Source organism: Symsagittifera roscoffensis, chromosome 9, assembly GCF_963678635.1.
Source record: "Symsagittifera roscoffensis chromosome 9, txSymRosc1.1, whole genome shotgun sequence".
NCBI lineage: Eukaryota > Metazoa > Xenacoelomorpha > Acoela > Convolutidae > Symsagittifera > Symsagittifera roscoffensis.
In genome coordinates this window covers 14,655,644-14,678,229 of record NC_087070.1, presented here as the reverse complement: position 1 = coordinate 14,678,229, position 22,586 = coordinate 14,655,644, and the positions used below count along the sequence as shown (strand labels likewise).

At 36.4% G+C, this 22,586-nt stretch overlaps 1 protein-coding gene across 3 annotated transcripts in view; it reads left to right on the top strand.

Moving 5' to 3' along the window:
- LOC134853836 (ATP-dependent RNA helicase DDX3X-like) overlaps positions 1-22,586 on the top strand; it is a 58,256-nt gene that overhangs the window by 14,896 nt on the left and 20,774 nt on the right. Inside the window, exons 2-6 of one of the 3 annotated variants that reach the window (XM_063869770.1) lie at positions 10,743-10,845; positions 10,954-11,121; positions 21,392-21,644; positions 21,724-21,994; positions 22,239-22,451. In XM_063869770.1, the coding sequence (XP_063725840.1) occupies positions 10,743-10,845; positions 10,954-11,121; positions 21,392-21,644; positions 21,724-21,994; positions 22,239-22,451 (1,008 nt within the window). Of the gene's footprint in view, positions 1-10,565; positions 10,645-10,742; positions 11,122-21,391; positions 21,645-21,723; positions 21,995-22,238; positions 22,452-22,586 lie in introns of those variants that run through there. The other 2 variants (XM_063869768.1, XM_063869767.1) reach the window with 2 other exon arrangements.

Here is a 22,586-nt window from a genome sequence, read left to right as displayed (position 1 = left end):
AATAAATGTACTGAATGCTTTTTTGTAAAAATCAATGCTTCAAAGCTTTGAACAACAAATTGTTCACGCATAATTCTCCAAGTGTTTTTGCAGTTTCGACAGTCGCATGCAATTTGCCAGCTGCGTGTAGTTTAATTGAAATTGCCAGAAATACTTCAATTATCCCACTTTTGTTTGATTCGGATTGAGGAGATCAGTTTCAGCAATCCCGCTTTTGTTTATTTCGGATTGAGGAATTAGTTCAGCAATCTCGCTTTTATTCGTTTCGAATTTAAGAAATCAGAGAAAATGAGATCCAACAAAGTAAGTTGCTAACATAGTGGTAGCTCAGAAAGATGTTATCAACCAGATTAGTAACCAGAAAACCAAGAAACCCAACTGCGAAGCTTACGTAAATTATTCACCGTTGCAAATCAAACAAATGAATAATTTAGAATACTCAAGACACACTAGTTGAGTAAACTTGGTGTCCTACAATTTACTACCATACAATTCAACACCGTACATTTTAACACCTAGTCTTTTCACTAGTGAACAATCTAAGTCGACAACAATTTAACTCTTATTTTCCATTTTAACACAGTTGACTGATTTGAACAGCCTGAATCGGACAAATTCGAGTTTGCGAACATTGCTTTCAGTGCGAATAGAAAAATATGCGTAAAAAATTGAATGTTAGTTGAATTAAGTCATTTCAGTTAATTTTAACCAGTCAAATCAAGTGAAACAGAATTAATAAATGTACTGAATGCTTTTTTGTAAAAATCAATGCTTCTAAGCTTTGAAAAACAAATTATTCACGCATAATTCTCCAAGTGTTTTTGCAGTTTCGATAGTCGCATGCAATTTGCCAGCTGCGTGTAGTTTAATTGAAATTCGGGACGACCAATTGCCAGAAATAGTTCAATAATCCCACTTTTGTTTGATTCAGATTGAGGAGATCAGTTTCAGCAATCCCGCTTTTGTTTATTTCGGATTGAGGAATTAGTTCAGCAATCTCGCTTTTGTTCGTTTCGAATTGAAGAAATCAGAGAAAATGAGATCTAACAAAGTAAGTTGCTAACATAGTGGTAGCTCAGAAAGATGTTATCAACCAGATTAGTAACCAGAAAACCAAGAAACCCAACTTCGAAGCTTACGTAAATTATTCACCGTTGCAAATCAAACAAATGAATAATTTAGAATACTCAAGACACACTAGTTGAGTAAACTTGGTGTCCTACAATTTACTACCATACAATTCAACACCGTACATTTTATCACCTAGTCTTTTCACTACTAAACAATCTAAGTCGACAACAATTTAACTCCTATTTTCCAGTTTAACACAGTTGACTGATTTGAACAGCCTGAATCGGACAAATTCGAGTTTGCAAACATTGCTTTCAGTGCGAATAGAAAAATATGCGTGAAAAATTGAAAGTTAGTTGAATTAACTCATTTCAATTAATTTTAACCAGTCAAATCAAGTGAAACAGAATTAATAAATGTACTGAATGCTTTTTCTTGTAAAAATCAATGCTTCAAAGCCTTGAAAAACAAATTGTTCACGCATAATTCTCCAAGTGTTTTTACAGTTTTGATAGTTGCATCAATTTGCCAGCTGCGTGTAGTTGAATTGAAATTCGGGACGACCAATTGCCAGAAATAGTTCAATAATCCCACTTTTGTTTGATTCGGATTGAGGAGATCAGTTTCAGCAATCCCGCTTTTGTTTATTTCGGATTGAGGAATTAGTTCAGCAATCTCGCTTTTGTTCGTTTCGGATTGAGAAATCAGAGAAAAATGAGATCTAACAAAATAAGTTGCTAACATGGTGCTAGCACAGAAAGATGTTATCAACCAGATTGGTAACCAGAAAAACAAGAAACCCAACTGCGAAGCTTACGTAAATTATTCACCGTTGCAAATCAAACAAATGAAAAATATATAATACTCAAGACACACTAGTTGAGTAATTTTGGTGTCCTACAATTTACTACCATACAATTCAACACCGTACATTTTAACACCTAGTCTTTTCACTACTAAACAATTTAAGTCGACAACAATTTAACTCCTATTTTCCAGTTTAACACAGTTGACTGATTTGAACAGCCTGAATCGGACAAATTCGAGTTTGCAAACATTGCTTTCAGTGCGAATAGAAAAATATGCGTGAAAAATTGAAAGTTAGTTGAATTAACTCATTTCAATTAATTTTAACCAGTCAAATCAAGTGAAACAGAATTAATAAATGTACTGAATGCTTTTTCTTGTAAAAATCATTGCTTCAAAGCCTTGAAAAACAAATTGTTCACGCATAATTCTCCAAGTGTTTTTACAGTTTTGATAGTCGCATCAATATGCCAGCTGCGTGTAGTTGAATTGAAATTCGGGACGACCAATTGCCAGAAATAGTTCAATAATCCCACTTTTGTTTGATTCGGATTGAGGAGATCAGTTTCAGCAATCCCGCTTTTGTTTATTTCGGATTGAGGAATTAGTTCAGCAATCTCGCTTTTGTTCGTTTCGGATTGAGAAATCAGAGAAAAATGAGATCTAACAAAATAAGTTGCTAACATAGTGGTAGCTCAGAAAGATGTTATCAACCAGATTAGTAACCAGAAAACCAAGAAACCCAACTTCGAAGCTTACGTAACTTATTCACCGTTGCAAATCAAACAAATGAATAATTTAGAATACTCAAGACACACTAGTTGAGTAAACTTGGTGTCCTACAATTTACTACCATACAATTCAACACCGTACATTTTATCACCTAGTCTTTTCACTACTAAACAATCTAAGTCGACAACAATTTAACTCCTATTTTCCAGTTTAACACAGTTGACTGATTTGAACAGCCTGAATCGGACAAATTCGAGTTTGCAAACATTGCTTTCAGTGCGAATAGAAAAATATGCGTGAAAAATTGAAAGTTAGTTGAATTAACTCATTTCAATTAATTTTAACCAGTCAAATCAAGTGAAACAGAATTAATAAATGTACTGAATGCTTTTTCTTTTAAAAATCAATGCTTCAAAGCCTTGAAAAACAAATTGTTCACGCATAATTCTCCAAGTGTTTTTACAGTTTTGATAGTCGCATCAATTTGCCAGCTGCGTGTAGTTGAATTGAAATTCGGGACGACCAATTGCCAGAAATAGTTCAATAATCCCACTTTTGTTTGATTCGGATTGAGGAGATCAGTTTCAGCAATCCCGTTTTTGTTTATTTCGGATTGAGGAATTAGTTCAGCAATCTCGCTTTTGTTCGTTTCGGATTGAGAAATCAGAGAAAAATGAGATCTAACAAAATAAGTTGCTAACATGGTGCTAGCACAGAAAGATGTTATCAACCAGATTGGTAACCAGAAAAACAAGAAACCAAACTGCGAAGCTTAAGTAAATTATTCACCGTTGCAAATCAAACAAATGAAAAATATATAATACTCAAGACACACTAGTTGAGTAATTTTGGTGTCCTACAATTTACTACCATACAATTCAACACCGTACATTTTAACACCTAGTCTTTTCACTACTAAACAATTTAAGTCGACAACAATTTAACTCCTATTTTCCAGTTTAACACAGTTGACTGATTTGAACAGCCTGAATCGGATAAATTGGAACTTGCCAACATTGATTTCAGTGCGATTAGCAAAATATGCGTGAAAAATTGAAAGTTAGTTGAATTAACTCATCATTTCAGTTGATTTTAACCAGTCAAATCAAGTGAAACAATTAATAAATGTACTGAATGCTTTTTTGTAAAAATCAATGCTTCAAAGCTTTGAAAAACAAATTGTTCACTCATAATTCTCCAAGTGTTTTTGCAGTTTCGACAGTCGCATGCAATTTGCCAGCTGCGTGTAGTTTATTTGAAATTCGGGACGACGAATTGTCAGAAATAGTTCAATAATCCCACTTTTGTTTGATTCGGATTGAGGAGTTCAGTTTCAGCAATCCCGCTTTTGTTTATTTCGGATTGAGGAATTAGTTCAGCAATCTCGCTTTTGTTCGTTTCGGCTTGAAGAAATCAGAGAAAAATTAGATTTAACAAAATCAGTTGCGTACATAGTGCAAGCAGAGAAAGATGTTGTAAACCAGATTGGTAACCAGAAAACCAAGAAGCCCAACAGCGAAGCTTACGTAAATTAGTTACCGTTGCAAATCAAACAAATGAATAATATAGAATACTCAAGACACACGAGTTGAGTAAACTGGGTGTCCTACATTTTAATACAATACAATTCAACACCGTAAATTTCAACACTTAGTCGTTTCACTACTAAACAATTTAAATCGACAACAATTTAACTCATGTTTTCCAGTTTAACACAATACGTTTTAAAACGTAGTTATTTCGCTACTGAAATTCATGCTGTATGAATTCCTTATCTTAACTCTCATCACACCAAAGTGAATCCTGCAATCAATGCACGCACCACAATGAAAAATTTTATGTTAGTTATACATGCTAAAAGAAGGCTTCCTAAATTACTTAAGACTCTCATCGACAAGTTCGTAAATTGTTTTCAGTTAGACTTTTCGCTAAACCATTATGATCACTAAAAAAAAACGCAAACACAACAAACACATTATGATAGTCTTCTTTCGAATTCAGTTTCATCTAAAAAGAAGCCAATTCTTCTAGCGTCTGGTCACAAATTTTATTTCAAGCGAAAAAGTAAGTTTACCGAAAACTGGATTTGCTCAAAATATAAAGCACATAAATGTCGAGCAACTGCCATTATTACTGCCATTACAAAAAATAAATAATTAATCGATACGCGTGGAGAGCATAACCATGACATTTCAGCGGGAAAATTGGAGGCCCGAAATGTCGTAAAGCTTTTAAAAGATCTCAGCGAGAGATTTGCCCCTACTGTCGCGGTTGCCAGTGCGGTTTTGCCAGGTACAAACGCTAATTTTCGAGATCCTTGAAGTTTTTGAGATTTTTATCCGGTATGACAGTGGATCAAATCATCACGAGCGAATCATTTTGTGCGGCGATCCGGAAGTGCTGAGAGTTTCCTTGCAGATTCCCGGAAACGTAACCAAACGCAAGATTTTGACTCGTGCCTTAGCAATTTAAGCCCAGGACAATCGCCCTGATTTTCGGGATGATAGATTGGGACTACGGGCTGGCAAACACTTAAGCTTTGCGTTTATGTGCCAACAGTTCAAATAAAGCTGACAAAGCGATCATGTCATAAGTTTAAGTTTGAGAATCGTTGTAAAAAAATAATGATTTTAGGCTTTTGGCATTGGTTAAAACTTTTTAAAGTTTCTATAGCGGCTGTAAATGTCTAAAATTTTTAGTCATATTATTCAAAGGACGTCTAATTTATTGCGGGCTTTTGAAGTTCATTGAACTATTGCTTGTTTTTGGTTCATTTTGGAATGATTCTTTGAAAATATTGGCAAGTCCATTTCATTTTGGTTTGAAATGATTCATTGAAATTTTTTGCAATGTCATTTCTGTTCAAAACTTACGCGGATTGAGTAGCGCGAAATTGTCTGGCTTTTAATGGCAAAAATGTCTCTCGTTTATTTCTTTGATGTTTACCGAAGTCCTCTTTTCAGTAAGTTTTCTTTAAAACGGCGTTAAGTCTTAGAAATGGTTTTAAAGTATAGCGATGTTAAATTGCTAAGGCAACAAAAACAGGGATTGAAATTGTATCGTGTTAAGTTGCTTAGATTTAAAAAAAGGGGGAACCAGTAAATTGTACTTCTTATAAGGCGAAACAGAGAAAGGGATAGTGCGTTTGATGTAATGAAATACTTTAGAGCGTTTTGCCAATTTAATGGATATATGTACAGGCCAATCAAGTGAAGAAGAAATTGTGACGCCCAAATTTTTAACACTTTCAACATGTTCATAATTGTGGCCATTTAAAGCAATAGCAAATGTGTAGATGTCATTGCGAAATTTTATCAGTTTCGTTTTTGATGCGTGGAAAGTCATGTTGTTCCGTTGCGACCAAAAGCTATTAGATCTTGCTGCAAGCTGTAATTGCTTTTAAACCAATCCCACTGAGTTTGGCATCATCAGCAAATAGTGAACACAAAGAACAGACAGCTCCGTCGGGTAAGTCGTTTATGTAAATTAAAAACAGAAGAGGCCCTAAAACACTGCCTTGAGGGTAATTTAACGCTGCCAATGCGCACACATTGAAATCTGCCCCTGAGGTGAGATGTTGAATGAAATCGTCGTTTTTGTAACAAAATAGTGTAGTCAACGTTTTCGAAGGCTTTCTGAAAATCGAAATAAACTTAAGCAGAAGGAGTATTTGAATCTCCGTACATTAATAATTCGTCAACAAAGGCAAGTAGTTGAATTACAAGATATCCTTTTTTCATGCAGCCGTGCTGCTGGATTGAATGTTTATCACAGACTTTCGACTAAATGAAGTTGAAAACTATCCGCTCCAAAACTAAAGAATTTCCGGAAAAATAGTTATACTTTGTAGCATTAGACTTCGATCCTGATTTATAGAGAAGAGTGACATAGGAACTTTTCCACTCAACGGGCCAAACACAAATTAGGAGTGCAAAAGTAAAAGGAATGCAGCGAATATGCGATAGAACTGTATGGTATCAAGACTAATTTAAAAAGGAAATACCGTCCAATGATGTTTTAGCTGAATCATCGATCTTTGAAAAAAGACAGTCACTCATAGAAGTTTAGATAGGAATATCAGAAAGTGATACTTGGCTTTTTGATGCAATATTAGTAATAGGAAATTGAGGTGTGGAGATGCTGAATATACAACGGAAATAGTCATTGAATAGAACTGTTTTAGCGAGAGTGGCAGTTCGAGGTGTATCGTTGCAAGAATTGGCGAAGAGGAGCTTATTGACCTCAGAAAAATAAAGCATTCTAGGATTGAATAACGTCTGATGTTATTACAAAGAATAACTCTGGTTGCTGAAAAGGTTGTTGAAGTTTGGACAGTCGTATCTTGGAAATTGAACTGGCTTTTTCGTGACGTCTCATTTCGGTTTGAATTTGGTTGTGAAGATGGAGAGAGTGTGAAGAATAGTAGAAAGGTAACACTCGTCGCTTGTGTCGCTTTGTACTGGACGATAGATAAATTTTTTTTTAAAGAAAGTATAGAAATGTAGGAAAAAGCTGGCAGGATCAGCATTCGAATAGTCAATAACTTAGGTAGCTGATGAAGACCCTCGATATTGTCCGTGAAGACGGAGGAGTTAAATGATGATTTTCTAAGCGACAGAGCAGAGCCGGACCGAAATTTCGAAGCACTAGAAAACTCGAATGCGATGAGTGCTAGAAATTATGCAAGCTAAAGGCCGGGCTCAAGATCCACGAGAAATAGAAACGAATGCATGAAAGGCCGGCATGTAGCTTCACATGAAAAATGCGACACATCGAAACAACGAATCACAGGAACAGCCATCAATTGTGCGATTAGTGCAAATATTGGCAATAAGCAACAAATTTTGGCTGTCGCCAGAGGACATGTCGAAACCAAGCAGGATGGCATGCCAACTAACATGACGAGCGCCTGAAGAAGGTGTACTTTTTGGGTTGTGTTAGTTTTGTTAATGACGTCCCACCACAAGATAACTACTTCCTCTCTCGGGGATGTTTTCACAAGTTATTGTTTTTGTTTGTTCGCGTGCGGATTTACGCTGATGTCTGGGATAGTTGCGATGAAATTCGATTATCTTTGTGTCTTCTTTGGCAAGAAGCTAACGAGTAATGAAAGCACCAGCTATGGTATGAACAATCAAATTCCAGCCTTTCCCACTGGGGGATGATCCCTGCCAGTTTCTTGAAACTCGGTTCAGTGTTAAAGTCGATTCAAAGGATTAAGTCAAAGCATAAGGCGGGAGAATTTATTAAAGAGAAGCCGGTAGCGAAATAATCTTTGAGTCAATATCTTACGGAAAAAAAGTTAATTTTTTCAAGAGTTAGATTGAAAGCATTTCGAAGGATGTTTATCAAATGTAAAAGCACGAAAATTTTTTCACTTAAAAACGTGATGATTTTTTTGTTATATTTGTCAGGATAAGACTTCAAGCTCAAATGAGTTTTTTTTGCGGTTTGAAGTTTGTTTTCTTTTGATTTTTGCTTTTCTTCCGTTGTTTAAATAACTCAACGTGAAAAATATGAATGACTTCAGTTTCAAAAATAAACCTGTTTTTTGAATTTAGTGGAAAAATTTTACCTATTGTGTCAGTTTCTTCTAAATTGGATAGTTTTAAGAAGTGTGAGTCGTAAAAATTTTGTCTCTGGTAGCGAGTATCCGATTTTTTGAAATTAATTTGACTTCTGTGACGGTTCTGTGTCACATGGCAAGTTTTTTGCCCGAAGTGGATGAAATAATCAATCCGATGCGGGATGAATTACTTCACGTTCTCGTTTGCTCGCTGCACATTGTCGTTTGAGTTGTTTTTCGTCTTGATTTTGGGATCCTCCTGCTGCCTGCTACTTGTATCCTGCTGGTTTTTGTCAGGTCTGAAGTGGCTATTTTGGTTTCTTGACCACTTCCCATGAACTAGCACATACCGTGTGTTCTCGCTAGAATTCTGAGCGAGAAAAAACCAAGGTCGTAACTAATGAGTTTTCTGGTGAACGAAGAACAGTGTGAAAAAAAGACGAAAACTGAGAGATTGAAACAAAGTTGACAAATTGTTCAGGCGCTGTTTTAAAGTTGATTTTTAAATGTTTTCATTTTGCGTATTTTATAACATTGAATTCTGCATTTAAATACCGAAATTTATGTCAGTTCGATATTCTTTGTTGACTTGTAATTTCCGATAATTACGGTTAATTTACGTATGAAATGAAACGTTGTCAATCAGCCAGCTACCCGAAATCGATCTGCCTCAGAACCGAAACGAGGCAGAAATACCGTGCCCCCTTATTTTGTGCGTTTGAGCCACTTAGTTTTTCTCGACACTGTGATAACTTCTTAGAGTCCAAATGAGGACTAAAAGGGCTTCAGTTTGATACAGATCACTTATCTGTTAGGAGACTCCCTTTCAACCAGAGTTTTGCTGGTAGCGAACTAATCTTCTGAGTCAATGTCTGACCCATTAGGCTTAATTGTTTTCCAGAGTTAGGGTGGAAGCATTTGCTAGAAAATTTATCAAGTGTAAAAGCGCGAAATGATTTTCAATTACATAAATCGTGATGATTTTTTTGTTTTTTTTTCCAGGAAAAGGCTTCACGCTAAAATCTGGCTTTTTCGCAGTTTGCAGCTGACCTCTTTCTATGTGCACTTCCTTCTGTGTTTTAAGGAAGGCAAACTCAATATGAAAAAAAAAATAAGTTTCAAAATTTGGCTTAAGTTTTAAATTAACAGCGGAGTAGAAAGAAACAAAGAATTTATTTCTCCAATTATAAATTTGTCGCAAACAAAGATATAAATATAACCAAATTCCGAGAATTGGAGAGGACAGACAACGGGAACTTCGGACCCACCAAGTGTCTGGGATAATTTTAGGAAAAATGTGTCAATCATGAGCAATTCTTGGCATTGAAACTTTTTGCTGGAGGCGAGTTTCCTATTTTGTGAAATTGATTTGTCACGGCGCTTTTTTTGCCCACGTCAGATGGATTAATGCATCCGATGCGGGGATAAACCACTTAACGATTAACCAATTTGATACAGGCCAGTTTTTTCCCTCATGAGACGCCTTTTCGATTTCTGTCCAATGCGAGCAAACAGGCTTTTAAGTGATATAAAACAGGACTTCATACGAGCTTTTACTAGAGAACCTTAATTTGGTTGGGAAAAAATAAGCGTCGTTGAGCGTAGCTCTTCTCGTCCTTATTTAGTAATGTGCGCGGAAGAATGAGTTAGCAACTGTAAAATCTGATTGGAACTATCGTTCGATACTGTTTGAGGCTTGTTGTCTCGAAAGTTGTCCAGCAGTTTCTTTGCTTCATTTCAAATATTCAAAGGATACTGTTTGAGGCTTCTTGTCTCGAAAGTTGTCCAGCAGTTTCTTTGCTTCATTTCAAATATTCAAAGGACTAGGCCCATACAGGGGCGGATTTAGGGGGATGAGGACGTCCCACCTCAGGGATTCGACCCCCTGCCGACCCAAAGGTTCACCTCTTTGTACTATTTTGAGATATCCATATTTGTTTGTTGACGGACCCTAAAATTTTTCCAAAGCGCGATTTTTTGGTCAAAATTTTGGAAACCATTTTGGCCTTTTTTGGCTGTTTTTTCAAAATTTTGCCTGTGGTTTGGGGGAGCTTTGCCATTTTAGTGCTTTGGGGGAGCTCCTCAAAAAATCAATTTGGCCGATCTAAAAAAAAGGTCGACAAAATTTTCGAAAAATAACTGGCTGCACGATACATTGGTGTCCAGTTAGCTAAAACGGTTTAAAAGCCAACAATGATTTCTTGCAGGTCACATTAGTTGTAAATTGCCAGATCACGGTAATTGTAAAAACGATGTAAAAGATGTTTTAAAAGTTGAAGGCAGGGCGATGAATTTTCCGCTCATGCGTTAAGCATGAATGTCAGAGTTGTCCAACACCATAAGCAAGATATTTCAACAGCATCTGCTCTTTTCAACGGCTTGGTTTTTCAGACTAAATGATTTATAGTCTATTACATCCAGTTATTCGATCGCGTCTAGTCATGAATTCTGCCTCTCTTACACAGGGAGTAAGTGCCCTGTCGCGATCTTATTGTCGTGGCCATTTTAAAACTTTTTCAATTTTTCTATGGATGAACTGATTTTGTAAGTGTCGATTTTTGTTTAGTTTTCTGCTCTGGGGCTTGGTGGCTCTGCCGGTGCTGGACACAGAGCCGGGGACCACCCTCAGCAAATCCAACAATACCCCCACCCAGGAGCACAATTCGGAGGTAACCAGCCTGCGAAATATGTCCCTCCTCACCAGCGAAGTGGGAGAGGGGGGCCGGGGCCAGATGGTATGCCACCCATGGGGGTTCAACCAATGTTCATGCCACCAGGTGTAGCTGTGGGACCACTTCCCAGTGGAGACACCAGCCAGGGATGGAACCAGCAGACGGCAGCACCAGCTTACCCTCACACTCCCCAGGCAGACTTCAATCGAGGAGGTCAGGCAGCCAATGAGCCCAGACAACAACACCAGAACGGGTTCATGCGGGGACAACAAAGTAATTACCTCGACATTCTTTTTTTGAATGCCCTATCCTTACCCTTGCAGTAAGCAAGGGCATTGCAACCGGGTAGTAGACTTTTTTGCAGTAAACAACATTGTTCAAATGGTTAATTTTACGAGAGCTGTATTATCAGCATGGTTCGAGTGTATGAACTACATATATAAACTTTGGGTGAACGTTACGAGTTTCAATTAGTTTTTATTTGTGCCAAAATATTTCGCTAGATTTTCGGAACCGAGGTCGGTCGGCTTTGTTTCTGTCTGCCGTTTTTCCTCACGTTTTTTCTTTTTATTTTCGTTGTTATTACGCTTGCGATTAGCAAGCGTTATCAAACCGTAATGTAGACTTTCCCGAGTTAGCAACCTGGTTAACAGAATCACTTGATAACTTATTCATAATGAATTCAAACTTCTAATTCAAACACTTAGTCTGTAGGTAACTAATACGCCTGGGACAGCAAAGGTCCTGGGTTCGAATCTGAGCAGGGACTGTTTTTTTTTCAAACAGTAAATGTTTCGTTTCGAAAAAATGTCAGCTTATGTTTTGTCGGCTTAGTTGCCACATCTAAGAATTGTTTTTTTTTCTGCGCGCATTTTAAGTATATTTTTCTCTGTTTGATTTACGCCTTTTATTTTAGTTACCTTGACTTCGTTTTCCTTCTTTGTTTTTTTGTTTCGCTAAATTATTTCGGCCTGTTTTTTATCGTCTGAATGACCTAATTTTGGGTCGTTTCAAGGAGACACAATTTTAACACTACCCTCCTCTTTCCCAAGATGTTGTTTAATAACCAATCGATTTGTTGAATTTCTTCTTTTTTTTCTTTATGGAAAATTATTTCCAAATATATTGGAAAAATTTTAGCTTTTCTCAGAAACTTCTTCTGATTCATAAAAGGGGTATCGATTGAAAGACCGCGTACTCCAATATGTGCCTGCATACTCCGCTGTTGCCTCCCTACTCTGAGCCTCTTTTTGCATAAACGGCTACACCCAAAACTTTAAGTAATGAGTAAAAATAATGCCACGGAGTAGTCAAATTTTTGTTTTTGACCGTTTTGTGAATCTTTTTGACTTATCTCGAGAACTAGCCGCCCAAATCTGGTTTTAGGGTTCACTGGAGATAATGGGTAGTGGGAAGCTCCCCTGATTTAGCGGCCTCATACAACGTTTTTTTTTTCACAAAAGTTATCGTCCTCGAAGTCAAATTTTTGGTTTTTGGCCGTTTTTTAACTTTTTGAATCGTCTCGAAAACTACCATGCCATATCTAAAATTTTGGGTTCTAAGAATCTCATTTGCCTATGCAATTACTCCCGAATTTTTCTGACACCAAACTTCATGACCAAATTTTATTTTTTCTGACACCAAACTTTTTTTTTTAAATGTTTTGACTTTTCTCGAGAACTATGCTCGCAAATCTGAGATTTTGGGTTCAATTGAAAATACAGGTTGCGTGAACCCTTTTCCGTCAGCGGCTACGCTCTATTTTTTCACACATGAAGCTATGTTTCTCAGAAATGTCAAGTCAGATATCATAGGTTTAATCAAAACAACAGTTTGTTGAAAGCTTAGGTTTATGATTGGCTATGCCGTTTGTCTTACAAAACTTATAACCTTGAAAGCAGTCAATTTTTTGGAAGTTAAACAATTTCTCGGAAACTTCTTGACTTTACGCGGAAACTACCGTGCCAATATTCAGGTTGTGTTCAATCGAGAATCTCAGCTTTGGGAATCTTCTCTGCGTAAGTCATTAAGCTTATGCCATTAACCTGTCTAGACAATGCCATAAATCTGCTGCTTAGTGTTTATTCAAACTTAAGTATTTTTTTTTTATTTTCTCAGATTTATTTTTTTTCCCTTTCTTTGAAGATCTCAAATTTCGTATTTCATTTGCTAAAACGGGCATTGCTCTGTAACCCAATTGGCTTCGTTGACTGTCCCCTCACTGTCTCTGGTGCTTCATGTTTTAATTCTCGTTATATGCATGTTTGCCATTAACAATGAGAAATAACTTCTTTCTTTCTTTCTTTAAGTGGCCACAACCTGCTTTTTAGCAGCAAAAAAAAAATATTTTTTTTGGAAAGAAATTGGTCCGTTTTTTCTAACTTCACCGTTTTTTTGGAGTTTTTTGCTTTCTTCTTCAATTTTACACAACAAATCTGAGATCGAAAGATCAATTGAAAAAACCGGTTGCAATAGTTGTTCCCGCAAAAGCGGCGAATCCTTTAATTCTTCTTATGGAAATCTTACCTCCTTGGAAAAATTGATTATCTCAAAAATTTTCACTCCCACTTATTTTAGAGAAACAACTAAGTTTTTGGGAAAAGCTTATTTTTTTAAATCTTAGATCTTTTTTGCTGAATGCAGTTTCATTTTAGTTGGTTTCTATGTTTTATTTTACTCCTGCAGTTTTTAATTCTACTAACCTTGACTGCGTATATTTATTTTTTTCACTTTTTTTTGCCGATTGTTTGTCTGCTTTTCGTATATTTTTTGGCCAATGATGTGTCTGCTTATCTGTTGTCGGCTTAGTTGTCACATCTTGGAATCCTTTTTTTATTGCGCGATTTTTTCTTTTTATTTGATTTAAGTGTCTGATTTACTCCTTTATTTTGTAATTTTACATATGTTGACTTCGTATTTTCTTTGTTTTTTTTTTGCTGAAAAATTCATTAGCGCAAATTATTTTGGCTTATTTTGTATCGGCATAATGACACTATTTTTGGTCGTTTCAAAGGAAACACAATTTTAACACTCCCATCCGCACTTCTCAAGTTGGTTATTTAGTTACCAATCGGTTTGTTGAATATATTTGTTTTCATGCACTCATCTGATTTTGTATCCTGAGTCTTGCGAAGCCCGGCTTCGCCTCTGTTTAAAAAAAAGTTTTTGAAAGTACTCAGATAGACTTAATTGACACAGCTATGTTTAGGCTTGTTTCTGTCGGCCTTTTTCTTGTTTAACAGAATCACTTGTGCCTTGTTTCACAATGAATTCAAATTTTATGCGTTCCGGGATAGCTTTGCCTGGAGTTAATGAATATGCGTGGGACGGCAAATGATCTGGGTTGGCGAATGAATCTGTGGGGGTCCTGTTTTTTTTTCAAACAGGAAATGTTTTAATTCAAATAAAATTGTCGGCCAGCTATTCATCTGCTATTCTGTTGTCGGCTTAAACGTCACATCTTGAATTGGTTTTTTTTTCGCTGTTTTTTTTTCTTGATTTTATTGTTTGATTTATTCCTACACTTTGAAATTTTACTTACCTTGACTTCGTATTTCGTTCCTTGTTTTTTTTCGCTAAAAATTATTTTTCGACCCAAATTATTTTGGCCTTATTTTCATCGGTTTAATGACTCAATATGGGGTCATTTCAATTGCAAATCAATTTTAACACTCCCCTCCGCCTTTCGCAAGGTGGTTGTTTGTTTACCAATTGTTTTTTTTTAGTTTTTGAAAATTATTTCATTGGAAAAATTTTAGTTTTATCAGAAATTTCCATTGATTCTCAAAAAAGGGGTTTGAATTGAAAGACCGCGTACTCCGTTGTGTGCCTACAAACTCCGCTATAGTCTCTCTTCTTTTAACCTCTCCTTGATTGCATAAACGGCTACACCCAAAAAATGTTCACTCCTAGAATTAAGGCCCTCGGTGTGGTAAAGTTTTTGAATATCGACAGTTTTGTGAATCTTTTTGACTTATCTCGAAAACCAGCCGCCCACATCGAATTATTAGGGTTCACTGGACACTGGAGATAATAAGTAGAAGGAAGCTTTCCTGATTTAGCTGCCGCCTAAAAAGTTTTTTTCACAGAAAATTATCGTTATCGGAGAAGCCAAATTTTTGATTTTTTTGCCGTTTTAAAACTTTCTGAATATTCTCGACAGCTACCTGCAATATCTTAGATTTTGGGTTCAGTTCATGGGAAACCCAGATTTTGGGCTCAGTTGTGAGGAGCTCATTCGCTTATGCACCAAAAATTATGGCACTCGGAAAAGTCAACTTTTTGATTTTTTGACCGTTTTTTTTTTAAATGTTTCACTTTTCTCAAGAACTACGCTCGCAAATCTGAGATTTTGGGTTCAATTGAAAATACAGGTTGCGTGAATCCGTATTGCGTTAGCGGCTACGCTCTATTTTTCCACTCACGAAGCTATGATTCTCGGAAATGTCAAGTCAGACATCATAGGTTTAATCAAAACAATAGTTTGTTGAAAGCTTAGGTTTATGATTGGCTATGCCGTTTGTTTTACAAAAATTATTAACTTGAAAGAAGTCAGTTTTTTGAAAGTTACACAGTTTTTTGGAAACTTTTTAACTTTACGCGGAAACTACCGTGCCAATACTCAGGTTGCGTTCAATCGAGAATCACAGCTTTGGCAATCTTCTCTGCGTAAGTCATTAAGCTAATGCAATTAACCTGTCTCGACAATGCCATAAATCTACTGCTTAATGTTCATTCAAACTTGAGTATTTTTTTTCCAATGTTTATCTTTGTTTTCAAATTTATATATTTTTCCTTTTCTTTGGAGATCTCAAATTTCGTATTTCATTTGCTGAAACGGGCATTGCTCTGTAACCCAATTGGGTTCGTTGACTGTCCCCTCACTGTGTCTGGTGCTTCATGTTTTAATTCTCGCTATATGCATGTTTACCACTAACAATGAGAAATAATTTCTCTTTCTTTCTTTAAGTGGCCACAACCTGCTTTTAAGCAGCAAAAAAAAATTTTGGAAAGAAATTGGTCCGTTTTTTCGAACTTCACCGTTTTTTTGGAGTTTTTTGCTTTTTTTCTGAAATTTTACACTGCAAATCTGAGATCTAAAGATCAATTGGAAAAATTGGTTGCAATAGTTATTCCCGCAAAAGCGGCGAATCCTTTATTTCTCAAAGAACTATCTTCGCAAATCTGAGATTTTGGGTTCGATTGAAAATACAGGTTGCGTGAACCCTTTTCCGTCAGCGGCTACGCTCTATTTTTTCACACATAAAGCTATGATTCTCGGAAATGTCAAGTCAGACATCATAGGTTTAATCAAAACAATAGTTTGTTGAAAGCTTAGGTTTATGATTGGCTATGCCGTTTGTTTTACAAAAATTATAACCTTGAAAGAAGTCAGTTTTTTGAAAGTTACACAGTTTTTTGGAAACTTTTTAACTTTATGCGGAAACTACCGTGCCAATACTCAGGTTGCGTTCAATCGAGAATCACAGCTTTGGCAATCTTCTCTGCGTAAGTCATTAAGCTAATGCAATTAACCTGTCTCGACAATGCCATAAATCTACTGCTTAATGTTCATTCAAACTTGAGTATTTTTTTCTCCAATGTTTATCTTTGTTTTCAAATTTATATATTTTTCCTTTTCTTTGGAGATCTCAAATTTCGTATTTCCTTTGCTGAAACGGGCCTTGCTCTGCAACCCAATTGGCTTCGTTGACTGTCCCCTCACTGTCTCTGGTGCTTCATGTTATAATTCTCGTTATATGCATGTTTACCATTAACAATGAGAAATAACTTCCCTCATTCTTTCTTTAAGTGGCCACAACCTGCTTTTTAGCAGCAAAAAAAATTTTTTTTGGGAAAGAAATTGGTCCGTTTTTTCGAACTTCACCGTTTTTTTTTTGAGTTTTTTGCTTTTTTCTTAAATTTTACACTACAAATCTGAGATCTAAAGATCAATTGGAAAAATCGGTTGCAATAGGTATTCCCGCAAAAGCGGCGAATCCTTTATTTCTCAAAGAACTATCTTCGCAAATCTGAGATTTTGGGTTCGATTGAAAATACAGGTTGCGTGAACCCTTTTCCGTCAGCGGCTACGCTCTATTTTTTCACACATGAAGCTATGTTTCTCAGAAATGTCAAGTCAGATATCATAGGTTTAATCAAAACAACAGTTTGTTGAAAGCTTAGGTTTATGATTGGCTATGCTGTTTGTCTTACAAAAGTTATAACCTTGAAAGCAGTCAATTTTTTGGAAGTTGAACAATTTCTTGGAAACTTCTTGACTTTACGCGGAAACCACCGTGCCAATATCCAGGTTGTGTTCAATCGAGAATCTCAGCTTGGGGAATCTTCTCTGCGTAAGTCATTAAGCTTATGCCATCAACCTGTCTAGACAATGCCATAAATCTGCTGCTTAGTGTTTATTCAAACTTAATTATTTTTCATTTTATATTCTCAGATTTTTTTTCCCTTTCTTTGAAGATCTCTAATTTCGTATTTCATTTGCTAAAACGGGCATTGCTCTGTAACCCAATTGGCTTCGTTGACTGTCCCCTCACTGTCTCTGGTGCTTCATGTTTTAATTCTCGTTATATGCATGTTTACCATTAACAATGAGAAATAACTTTTCTCTTTCTTTCTTTAAGTGGCCACAACCTGCTTTTTAGCAGCAAAAGTTTTTTTTTGGAAAGAAATTGGCTGTTTTTTTGAAGTTGACCGTTTTTTAGAAGTGTTTTGCTTTTTCTTAAATTTAACACAATATATCTGAGATCAAAAGATCAATTGAAAAAACCGGTGGCAATAACTGTTTTTTTACTCTCACTTATTTTAGTAGAGAAACAACTAAGTTTTTGGGAAATTTTTACTCTCACTTGTTTTAGTAGAGAAACAACTAAGTTTTTGGGAAAAATCCATGTTTTTAATCTTAGATCGTTTTTGCTGAATACAGTGTCATTTTAGTTGCTTTTCATGTTTTTATTTACTCCTGCAATTTTTAATTCTACTAACCTTGACTTCGTATATATGTTTTTTCACTTATATTTTTTGGCCGATTGTTTGTCTGCTTTTCGTATATTTTTTGGCCAAGGATGTGTCTACTTATCTGTTGTCGGCTTAGTTGTCACATCTTGGAATCCTTTTTTGGCTGCGGGAAGTTTTCTTTTAATTTGATTTAAGTGTCTGATTTACGCCTTTAATTAATAATTTTACATACGTTGACTTCGTATTTTCTTTGTTTTTTTTCGCTGAAAAATTCGTTAGCCTAAATTATTTCGGCTTAATTTGTATCGGCATAATGACCTAATTTTTGGTCGTTTCAAAGGAAACACAATTTTAACACTCCCATCCGCACTTCTCAAGTTGGTTATGTGTTTATCAATCGGTTTGTTGAATATTCTTGTTTTCATGCACTCAGCTGACTTTTGCATCCTGAGTCGTGCGAAGCTCAGCTTCGCCTCTGTGTAAAAAAAGTTTAAAAAAATACTCAGATGTTTTTTTCAGCTCGCTTACGCTAGTTTCTGTCGGCCTTTTTTCTTGTTTAACAGAATCACTTGTCTTGTTTCACAATGAGTTCAAACTTCTATGTGTTCCGGGCCAGCTTTCCCTTGACTTTACGACTATGCGTGTGACGGCAAATGATCTGGGTTGGCAAATGAATCTGTCGGAGACCTGTTTTTTTAGAACAGGAAATGTTCTAATTCAAAAAAATTGTCGGCCAGCTATTCACCTGCTATTCTGTTGTCGGCTTAGACATCACATCTTGAAATAGTTTTATTGCTGTGTGCTTCTTTTTATTGTTGATTTTATTGTTTGATTTATTCCTACCCTTTGAATTTTTACTTACCTTGACTTCGTATTTCGTTCCTTGTTTTTTTTCGCTAAAAATTATTCGTCGGTCCAAATTATTTTGGCCTTAGTTTCATCATTTTAATGAGTTAATTTTGGGTCTTTTCAAATGAAACTCATTTTCAACACTCCCCTCCGCCTTTCGCAATTTGGTTGATTGTTTACCAATCGGTTTGTTTTTTTTTTACTTTTTGAAAATTATTTCCAACTTCATTGGAAAATTTCTTTAGTTTTCTCAGTAATTTCTATTGATTCTCAAAAAAGGGGTATGAATTGAAAGACCACGTACACCGTTGTGTGCCTGCGAACTCAGCTATAGTCTATCTTCACTTAATCTCTCCTTGATTGCATAAACGGCTACACCCAAAAAAAATTTACCCTAAAAATTAAGGCCCTTGGAGTAGTAAATTTTTTTAAATTTTGACCGTTTTACGAATCTTTTTGACTTCTCGAAAACCAGCAAATATTTTAGGGTTCACTGGACACTGAAGGTAATAGGTAGTGGTAAGCTCCCCTGGTTTAGCGGCCGCTTACAAAGTTTTTTTTCTCAAAGTTATCGTCCTCGGAGAAGTCAAATTTTTGATTTTTTTGCCGTCTTAAAACTTTCTGAATGTTTTCTAAAAGTATTCTGGTAAGTCTGAGATTTTGAATTCAGTTTAAAGAAAACGTTGTGCGGAGCTCATTTGCTTATGCACCAAAAATATGGCCCTCGGACAAGTCAACATTTTGATTTTGTGACCGTTTTTTTTTTTAAAAAGTTTGACTTCTCTCGAAAAGATCTTAGATTTCGAGATCAATCGAAACTACAGGTTGCGTGAATCGCTTCTGCATAAGCGGCTACGCCTTTTTTTTGCACACAAAGCTACGATTTTCAGAAAAGTCAAATTTTTGATTAGTTGATCTTTTTTGGATTTTTCTCGCTTACTATACTACGAAATCAGATATCAAGGTTTCAATCGTTTTAACAGTTTGTTGAGAGCCTATTTTTAGAAATCGCTTTGCCCCGTTTTTTTTTTAATATGGCCCTCAAAGAAGTCAGTTTTTCGAAACTTTGACAGTTTTTTGGAAATTTTTTGGCTTTACGCGAAAACTACCGCGCCGATTCACAGGTTGTGTTCAATCGAGAAACTAGGCTTTGGGAACCATGAGCGGCCACAACCTGCTTTTTGCAGAAGAAGTTTACACAATTTACATAATCAAATCTGCGATAGAAAGTTCAATTGAAAAACTGGTTGTAATAGTTGTTCCCGGAGAAGCTGTGAATCCTTAATTTTGTCTTCCCGAAATGTTATCTCCTTGGGAAAATTGATAATCTCAAAATGTTAAATCTCACTTATTTTAGTAGAGAAACAACTAAGTTTTTGGGCAAAGTCCAACTTTTGAAATCACATTTTTGATGCCGCATCAAAATAGCAAGTGCATTCAATATCTAACATGTATCTCCAGCTTTAGCTGGCCCCTTACTTGGTTTTAATCGAGACAAAAACCGAAAAATTTAGTTATGCTAGTTTTTTTCAACATTTCATTTTTTTTCACTTTTTTTATTTTTTTTTAATCGCAAATGGTGCGAAGCTCAGTTTCATCTCTGTGTTAAATGAATACGGATGAACCCTAACAAGATATTTTGAGTAATCTAACTCGTTCTGTTCGGCTATCTCCAATAATATTTTAAAAATAAACAAATATTTGTTCAAAGTTTTCAATTCTTTTTATAATTAAAAAAAAAACGTTTTTCGCCCCGTGAATAAATTTTAAAAGATAAAGTTCGTTTAGTAGTCGGGTCGCAACCTCGACTGAAATGATAGCAGCAATTTACCGCTGAAGATTTATTTTTGACTTTTTAGCTTTTTCAATGCCTGCTCTATTCGAAATTGTTTTTTATGTTGGTTGTAATTTAACCAACTCGGATTGTTAAAATTCATGTTTTTTCTTTTCTCTTTTTTCGACTGGATAGGTTTCCGCATGAGTTATATCGGCTTAGAGCCCTCACTTTGCGTCGTTCTACGAGCTTAAATTTGTGTGTGTGTGTGTGTGTGTGTGTTTGTGTGTGTGTGTTTTGACGGTGAGGGGTACTTGATGACTTTTGATAAGTCTTTAATTTTTTGAGTTTTTTCGGCCTTTTTATTTTCCTGTTTTTTCGGCTGGATAGGCTTCGACCTCTATTATATCTGCTTGGCCGTCTCATATTGTTTCATTTGGCGATTGAATAAAGTTGTTTTTGTGTGTGAGGGTAAGGGAGACTCAATATTTTTCAAAAGTCTTGTTGAATTTTTTTACGGCTCAAAGGGTTTATGCTCGGGTATTTTCGGCTTTCTCACCTCTTGGTATTTTTTTTCGATCGATGCTATTTTTATATTCTTTTGTCTTTGCATGTTTCAAAAGCAGCCTGTTTTCTTTTGATAGATTTCGAATTTCGACAATTTGGATTTTTTTTTCGACTTAGCGGTTTTGGTCTTTATAGCAAGTGGTGCGAAGCTCAGCTTCACCTCTGTGTAAAGTTATTAATCCTAACATAGTTGTCGCGAAAAAATGAAATGCTAAGAGCAAGCCATGCAATATCTCTCGGTGACACTCATTTCAACAACTAATGACAAGAAAGAAATATCAACTAAAAGAAAAGTCAACTGCTTAAACTACTCAAGGTCGGATGCTAATACGGGTGTATGAACAAACATGAAATCTATGATGATGAATGTCTTAGTGCCTGGCAGCGGTGGACCGGCTCAATTCCAGTCTGGAAACTGGGGCGCGCAGGACCCTATGCAGGGTGGCGTGTATGGAGCATCCAACCGAGGGGGTGGAGGAATGTATGGGGCTCCTCCTCAAGGAGGGGGAGGGGGATACAGAGGTGGCCCCCCGAGAGGGGGATTTGATAATCGAAGAATGAACAATACACCCATGCAGGCCCCTGGAGGAACGAGATATGACTCCAGATTTGAAGGTGAACGGGACGGGTAAATGATTAAATTATACTCAAACCTATGATGAATTCAAACCTGGAGATTTAGAACACTAGATTTGATGGTTTCTTAGTCGTTACTCTGGACGAAGAGATTACCACCAGCAGGCTGGAGATCAAAGAGGAGGTGGGGGTGGGGGTGGGGGCTATGGCAGAGCCCAGGGGCTCATGGAAGGCGGCGGAAGTGGCGGTGGGGCTGGGGACGACTGGACGCAATTGTTGCCCCCTAACCAAAGAACTGAAGCACAGCTGTTTGCAAGTAGCAACACTGGAATCAATTTCGACAAGTACGAGGACATTCCGGTAGAAGTGACGGGAAACAACCCGACCAAGGGAATTGAAAACGTTAGCTGCTTCTTAACTTTGAAGAATCATGTGAATTTTTTAATTGGTTTTGAAAAACAACCTTTAATTCAAGATTTAATTCCCCCAAGTTTTAATGTTCATTTCTCGATGTTATTATATAGTTCTCTCCGTTGAGATAATGTTGTCGTTATCTGTCACTTCTCTAAAAAAACATCTTTAAAACTAGTCATTTAAAAAATATATTCCCCTCTCCATTTTTTGTGGTATCAAGCTTCGTGTTTAGTTTCTGGACGTTTCCTTCTGCCCTGTCATCCGCAACAGCATTGACCTGGCCAAGTACGACAAGCCAACCCCAGTGCAGAAGTACTCCATACCAGCAGTGCTGGCCGGGCGGGATTTGATGGCCTGTGCCCAGACAGGGTCCGGAAAGACAGCCGCCTTCCTGATCCCCATGTTGAACAACATTCTGTCCCACGGACCGGCCCAAATCGAAAACGTTAATGGCTATTATATTTATCATTACTTATCTCATTTTTTTTGAAACAATCACTTGTTTTTTCAGGATTATAATTTTTTTGTAATGAGTTCTTTTTTGTTCCAGAAACTTGTTTCGAACTATTCCAAGTTGTAT